Source organism: Cherax quadricarinatus, chromosome 66, assembly GCF_038502225.1.
Source record: "Cherax quadricarinatus isolate ZL_2023a chromosome 66, ASM3850222v1, whole genome shotgun sequence".
Classification (NCBI taxonomy): Eukaryota; Metazoa; Arthropoda; class Malacostraca; order Decapoda; family Parastacidae; genus Cherax; species Cherax quadricarinatus.
Genome location: NC_091357.1, coordinates 14,348,427 through 14,355,798, shown reverse-complemented (window position 1 = coordinate 14,355,798; position 7,372 = coordinate 14,348,427). Strand labels below are relative to the sequence as shown.

General features: G+C 38.3%; 1 protein-coding gene across 3 annotated transcripts in view; it reads right to left on the bottom strand.

Moving 5' to 3' along the window:
• LOC128704109 (RING finger protein 17) overlaps nt 1-7,372 on the bottom strand; it is a 297,172-nt gene that overhangs the window by 90,081 nt on the left and 199,719 nt on the right. For 2 of the 3 annotated variants that reach the window (XM_070099112.1, XM_070099114.1), the window contains 2 exons: nt 5,171-5,366; nt 311-466 (listed from right to left, as the gene is read on the bottom strand). In XM_070099112.1, the coding sequence (XP_069955213.1) occupies nt 311-466; nt 5,171-5,366 (352 nt within the window). The remainder of the gene's footprint in view (nt 1-310; nt 467-5,170; nt 5,367-7,372) is intronic. The other variant, XM_070099113.1, reaches the window with a different exon arrangement.

Here is a 7,372-nt window from a genome sequence, read left to right as displayed (position 1 = left end):
ACCTCCCCTCCCCCCCCCCCAAAAAAAAAAGGACATCACTCTAAACAGTCAATATCCCAAACCCTTCCTTTAAAGTGCAGGCATTGTACTTCCCACCTAGAGGTGGGAAGTACAATGCTAACTAGTTTCCCTTAATCCCTTAACAAAATATTACCCTGCTCACACTCCAACAACTCATCAAGTCCCAAAAAACTAGTCTTCTCCACTCACTCCTATGTAACACACTACCTATCAAGAAGTCATTACAAGAAATAAGGCATAAATACACTTATTACCTTATCAAGGATACCCAATAAAAGAATAAACTCACCAACACTGGGGATTAAGTTTTGTGGTAACTTTTTCTTAGGTTTTGTATTAATCATTCTGAAGAGCTTCTTCAACTTATCACAATCAATTTTACGTTGAACATAGAAGAATGATGGGTTGTGGATGTGAGTAACCTCTACGTCTTCCTCCATAAACACTTAAAATAATACAACTGAATTAGGAAATAGTGCCTAGAAATTACTTTTTATTTAAATATCTATTTTAAATTAAGCTAAAGTACAATAGAACTATTCCACAACCACAAACAAATAATAATAGCAACAAAAAATAATAATAATTACAGTAATATGCAAAAATACAATACAGTAGCACTTCTGTAGCTGGTGATACAACATCTTACCTTATAAACTACAGCAGGAATGAGAGGCCAAACACTCTTCTACATAAAGCCTACTTCAACAGACTTCAGCACATAACTATATAATGATACCAGTTCATCTACTCAATCCAACAACATAGTGGTGTCACAGGGCAGCATCCTAGGACAACTTTATATCAATGTCCTATGAAACACCTTGACAACTTAAACCAGTCTTATTTGTGGACAACACTACCTGCATCATTCCCAATCCAGATCTTGTTAACCTCAACAATAAAAGTCAACTAATAAACTTGCAATTAATCCTGATTAGTAGATGAAGAGATGGAGGTATTAGGTAGATGGCGAGAATATTTTGAGGAACTTTTAAATGTTAAGGAAGAAAGAGAGGCAGTAATTTCATGCACTGGTCAGGGAGGTATACCATCTTTTAGGAGTGAAGAAGAGCAGAATATAAGTGTGGGGGAGGTACGTGAGGCATTACGTAGAATGAAAGGGGGTAAAGCAGCTGGAACTGATGGGATCATGACAGAAATGTTAAAAGCAGGGGGGTATACGTATAGTGTTGGAGTGGTTGGTACTTTTGTTTAATAAATGTATGAAAGAGGGGAAGGTACCTAGGGATTGGCAGAGAGCATGTATAGTCCCTTTATATAAAGGGAAAGGGGACAAAAGAGACTGTAAAAATTATAGAGGAATAAGTTTACTGAGTATACCAGGAAAAGTGTACGGTAGGGTTATAACTGAAAGAATTAGAGGTAAGACAGAATGTAGGATTGCGGATGAGCAAGGTTTCAGAGTGGGTAGGGGATGTGTAGATCAAGTGTTTACACTGAAGCATATATGTGAACAGTATTTAGATAAAGGTAGGGAAGTTTTTATTGCATTTATGGATTTAGAAAAGGCATATGATAGAATGGATAGAGGAGCAATGTGGCAGATGTTGCAAGTATATGGAATAGGTGGTAACTAAATGCTGTAAAGAGTTTTTATGAGGATAGTGAGGCTCAGGTTAGGGTGTGTAGAAGAGAGGGAGACTATTTCCCAGTAAAAGTAGGTCTTAGACAGGGATGTGTAATGTCACCATGGTTGTTTAATATATTTATAGATGAGGTTGTAAAGGAAGTAAATGCAAGGGTGTTTGGGAGAGGGGTGGGATTAAATTTTGGGGAATCAAATTCAAAATGGGAATTGACACAGTTACTTTTTGCTGATGATACTGTGCTTATGGGAGATTCTAAAGAAAAATTGCAAAGGTTAGTGGATGAGTTTGGGAATGTGTGTAAAGGTAGAAAGTTGAAAGTGAACATAGAAAAGAGTAAGGTGATGAGGGTATCAAATGATTTAGATAAAGAAAAATTGGATATCAAATTGGGGAGGAGTATGGAAGAAGTGAATGTTTTCAGATACTTGGGAGTTGACATATCGGCGGATGGATTTATGAAGGATGAGGTTAATCATAGAATTGACGAGGGAAAAAAGGTGAGTGGTGCGTTGAGGTATATGTGGAGTCAAAAAACGTTATCTATGGAGGCAAAGAAGGGAATGTATGAAAGTACAGTAGTACCAACACTCTTATATGGATGTGAAGCTTGGGTGGTAAATGCAGCAGCGAGGAGACGGTTGGAAGCAGTGGAGATGTCCTGTTTAAGGGCAATGTGTGGTGTAAATATTATGCAGAAAATTCGGAGTGTAGAAATTAGGAAAAGGTGTGGAGTTAATAAAAGTATTAGTCAGAGGGCAGATGAGGGGTTGTTGAGGTGGTTTGGTCATTTAGAGAGAATGGATCAAAGTAGAATGACATGGAAAGCATATAAATCTATAGGGGAAGGAAGGCGGGGTAGGGGTCGTCCTCGAAAGGGTTGGAGAGAGGGGGTAAAGGAGGTTTTGTGGGCAAGGGGCTTGGACTTCCAGCAAGCGTGCGTGAGCGTGTTAGATAGTGAATGGAGACGAATGGTACTTGGGACCTGACGATCTGTTGGAGTGTGAGCAGGGTAATATTTAGTGAAGAGATTCAGGGAAACCGGTTATTTTCATATAGTCGGACTTGTCCTGGAAATGGGAAGTACAGTGCCTGCACTTTAAAGGAGGGGTTTGGGATATTGGCAGTTTGGAGGGATGTGTTGTGTATCTTTATATGTGTATGCTTCTGAACTGTTGTATTCTGAGCACCTCTGCAAAAACAGTGATAATGTGTGAGTGTGGTGAAAGTGTTGAATGTTGATGAAAGTATTTTCTTTTTGGGGATTTTCTTTCTTTTTTTGGGTCACCCTGCCTCGGTGGGAGACGGCCGACTTGTTGAAAAAAAAAAAAAAAAAAAAAAGACAAGCTACATAATGTTTGAGAATATAGCTAAAAATGTTAAATTAAAATAAAATAATAATAATAGCAGTAATAATCAACAGCCACTTTTAAAAATAAAATAAATAATAATAATAATAATAATACCACCTAGGTAGTAGGTTAATAGACAGCAACTGCCCAGGGAGGTACTACTGTCCTGCCAAGTGAGTGTAAAATGGAATCCTGTAATTGTTTTACATGATGGTAGGATTGCTGGTGTCTTTTTTCTGTCTCTTAAACATGCAAGATTTCAGGTACATCTTGCTACTTCTACTTACACTTAGGTCACACTACACATACATGTACAAGCATATATATACACACCCCTCTGGGTTTTCTTCTATTTTCTTTCTAGTTCTTGTTCTTGTTTATTTCCTCTTATCACCATGGGGAAGTGGAACAGAATTCTTCCTCTGTAAGCCATGCGTGTTGTAAGAGGCGACTAAAATGCCAGGAGCAAGGGGCTAGTAACCCCTTCTCCTGTATAAATTACTAAACTTAAAAAGAGAAACTTTCGTTTTTCTTTTTTGGGCCACCCCGCCTCGGTGGGATATGACCGGTGTGTTGAAAGAAGAATAATAATAATACCACCTAAGTAGTAGGTCAATAGACAGCAACTGCCCAGGGAGGTACTACTGTCCTGCCAAGTAAGTGTAAAACTGAAGCCTGTAATTGTTTTAAATGATGGTAGGATTGCTGGTGTCTTTTCTGTCTCATAAACATGCAAGATTTCGGGTGCATCCTGCTACTTCTACTTACACTTAGGTCACACTACACTTGCATGCACAGTGGAACCCCGAGTTTCAGCCGCTCTTTTCAGCTAAATTTTGTCCCGAGTTTCGGCCTGTTCCCCGTATTTCAGTCGGCATACCAGACCTGTCCGCCTGCCCGCGCCTGTGCGGCAGGCGCTGTGAGCCAGTCTAGCTTTGTTTATCCTTGAGTGAACATTACCCTGTGCGCTCATCCAAACATTTCACTTACTTATGTACAAAGCATCCACACATTCTACTATGCATATTACATACAGGCAGGCCCGCTTTACAGCACTTCATTTTACAGTTTCGCTAATGCAGCAGTTTTCAATTATACCCATTCTTCGTTTATTCAGACTTCCTACAATAAATATATTCGCCACTCACTATAAGCTAAGGATGAAAATATTTTAAGGTAAGTAATGTGTGTACTCTAAATGCATTTTTTAGGCCTAGCTCTAACGCTCACTCAATATATGACAGTGTAAACATGCTATCAGAGTTTTATATGGAATTGAAAGTGAAAAAAAGCTGTGTTTCACTTGACAGTGATTTATGCTTTACAGTAATAGCCTGAAACTTAATTTGTTGTATAAGTGGGGCCCTCCTGTATACAAAACACTCAATACAAATATTAACCCTGAGCTCAAACAATTCTTGGTGAGCTGCTACAGATCACATTACACATAAAACAAAAAATAACTATCTGACATTCCATATGTATGACTCAATCTGAGTCAATACAAACCAGATCCTTTCTAGTCCAGATTCTATTTTACATGTGGGACTTATCTGTTCACTGACTAATGTTTATAAAATATTACAACATAACCAAGATACAAATATTGATTAAGTGTTTATGAATATGTTATAACTAGGTAGTAGGATGGTAGACAGCAACCGCCCAGGGAGGTACTACCGTCCTGCCAAGTGAGTGTAAAACGAAAGCCTGTAATTGTTTTACATGATGGTAGGATTGCTGGTGTCCATTTTTCTGTCTCATAAACATGCAAGGTTTCAGGTACATCTTGCTACTTCTACTTACACTTGGGTCACACTACACATACATGTACAAGCATATATATACACACACCCCTCTGGGTTTTCTTCTATTTTCTTACTAGTTCTTGTTCTTGTTTATTTCCTCTTACCTCCATGGGGAAGTGGAACAGAATTCTTCCTCCGTAAGCCATGCGTGTTGTAAGAGTCGACTAAAATGCCAAGAGCAAGGGGCTAGTAACCCCTTCTCCTGTATATATTACTAAATGTAAAAGGAGAAACTTTTGTTTTTCTTTTTGGGCCATCCCGCCTCGGTGGAATACGGCCGGTGTGTTAAAAGAAAGAAAGAATATGTTATAACAATGGACTCAAGATAAAAACATCACTTCAAAATCTACAAGCATGCTTCATTAAATATTATACATACAAGCAGACAACTTAGATGGCAGTAGTGAACTGGTCACACTTGAACTACTTGACTGAAGACTGACAGCAGATACACTTCTCTTCAGAGTTGACAAGTCTAATTCTTTCCCAAATTCTTGTGTGCTAGGAAGAGGAGCAAAAGCAGGCAATTTTGGACGAGCTCCTAACAAATCCCAGTCTTTAGGAATGTTAACACACTGTAAGAAAAATACACAATTGATGTAACTTGTACTAAAAACAAAAAAATTTTTTAACTTCATTTATACAAAAATTTAGAGGATATTATTGTTGCTGAAGTGATTTGGGCATTTAGAAAAACTGGATAGGGATAGGATGATAACCTGGCCGCAGGGGCCAGGTCTGTGACCATCCCTCATGGACCATGGCCAGATCAACCAGGCTATTACTGTTGGCCACACATAATTCGACATACGAACCACAGCTCGGATGGTCAGGTACTGATTTTAGGTGCCTATCCAGCGCCTTTTTGAAGACAACCAGGGGTCTATTAGTAATCTCCCTTATGTATGCTGGGAGGCAGCTGAACAGTCTTGGGCCCATGACACTGACTGTGTTGAAACTTAGCATACTCGTGGATTCCCTGCTTTTCATTGGTGGGATGTTGCACTGCCTGCCGAGTGTTTTGCTTTTGTAGGGAGTGATTTTCATTTGCAAATTTGGTACTAATCCCTCCAGAATTTTCTGAGTGTATATTATCGTGCATCTCTCTTGCCTGTGTTTCAGTGAATACAAATCAAGGAACCTAAACCGTTCCCGGTAATTTAACCCTTAAACGGTCCAAACAGATCGGCGTTCAAATCCGTAGTGCTCCAAAAGTAGATCTACGTTTTCTTACATATTTTCAAAAATAACAAAAAAAAAAAAAAAAAAAAAAAAAAATGTAGGTAAAAGTTTTTTTTACACATTTTTAAATGTAAAACAAGAAAGAAGATCTACATTTTTTTACATACTATCAAATGTTGAAAAAACGTATATACACGTTTGGACCATTTAAGGGTTAAGTGTTTTATCGTACATTCTTTAGGTCAGTAATTTCAATTTTACCTGCCTTGAAAGGCGCTGTTAATGCATAGCAATACTTCGGCCTAGAGAGAACAAGCAATTTGAAAAGAATCATCTTGTAACCTACAGAAATATCAACAATTGCTTCATGAATTTTGTCCTCTTACCATACACCAGTGATTAAAATCTGAGGCTGACTGGATGAGGCACACTTGAGTTATGAGCAAAATAAATTAAAAAAGTTGAAAGAAAAAAATACATTCAGGCAATCATCATTCTGGGACTTTTATACGTGCATTAGGCCCATCTTGTAGCATGCAGAACCAGTATGAAATCTGCACCTGAACAAGCATGTTTAAAAACTGGAGATAATACAGAATTCTGCAACAAGGCTTGTTCTTGAGCTATGGGGCATCAGCTATAAGGAGAGGCCAATGGAATTAAATCTAATGACACTAGAGGACAGAACCAGTGGGAACATACAAAATACTCATGAAATTGATAAGGTAAACAGGGACAGGAGTATGCCCGAGTTCCTGTGAGACACAGGAACGCGGAGATACTCCTGGAAGTTAGTCACAGATGAGCCACAGGGATGTTAGGAAGTATTTCTTCAGTCTGAGAGTGGTTGGGAAGTAGAATGATCTTGGGGAGAAAGTGATCGAACCAGACTATATACCTAATTCTAACAGAAGGTACAACAAGGCTCACGAGGCTAAGATAGAGTGAATCTCAAAAGTGGCAAGTAAAAGAGGCATGGCCAGTATCTGAGAATCAACCCCTGCAACCACAAATAGATGAGTACACACACAGGCGTAATATATGAAGAAAGGCCTATGATATTCATTATTCTATCTTTGGCGGATAAGAGGAAAAGAAGAGATATGATGACCACATTTAATATCTTTTAAAAGAAGAAGAATTTCCATGGGGAAGTGGAAGAGAATTCTTCCTCCGTAAGCCATGTCGTAAGAGGTGACTAAAATGCTGAGAGCAAGGGGCTAGTAACCCCTTCTCCTGTATATATTACTAAATTTAAAAGGAAAAGCTTTCATTTTGCCTTTTGAGCCATGAATATGAAGAACTGACAATTAACTTAAGAACACTAAATTAAGTATTAATAAACAATTAAAATTGTACTATGTAAATTGTACTTTTTATTTTTTGTTTGCAGCCCTCC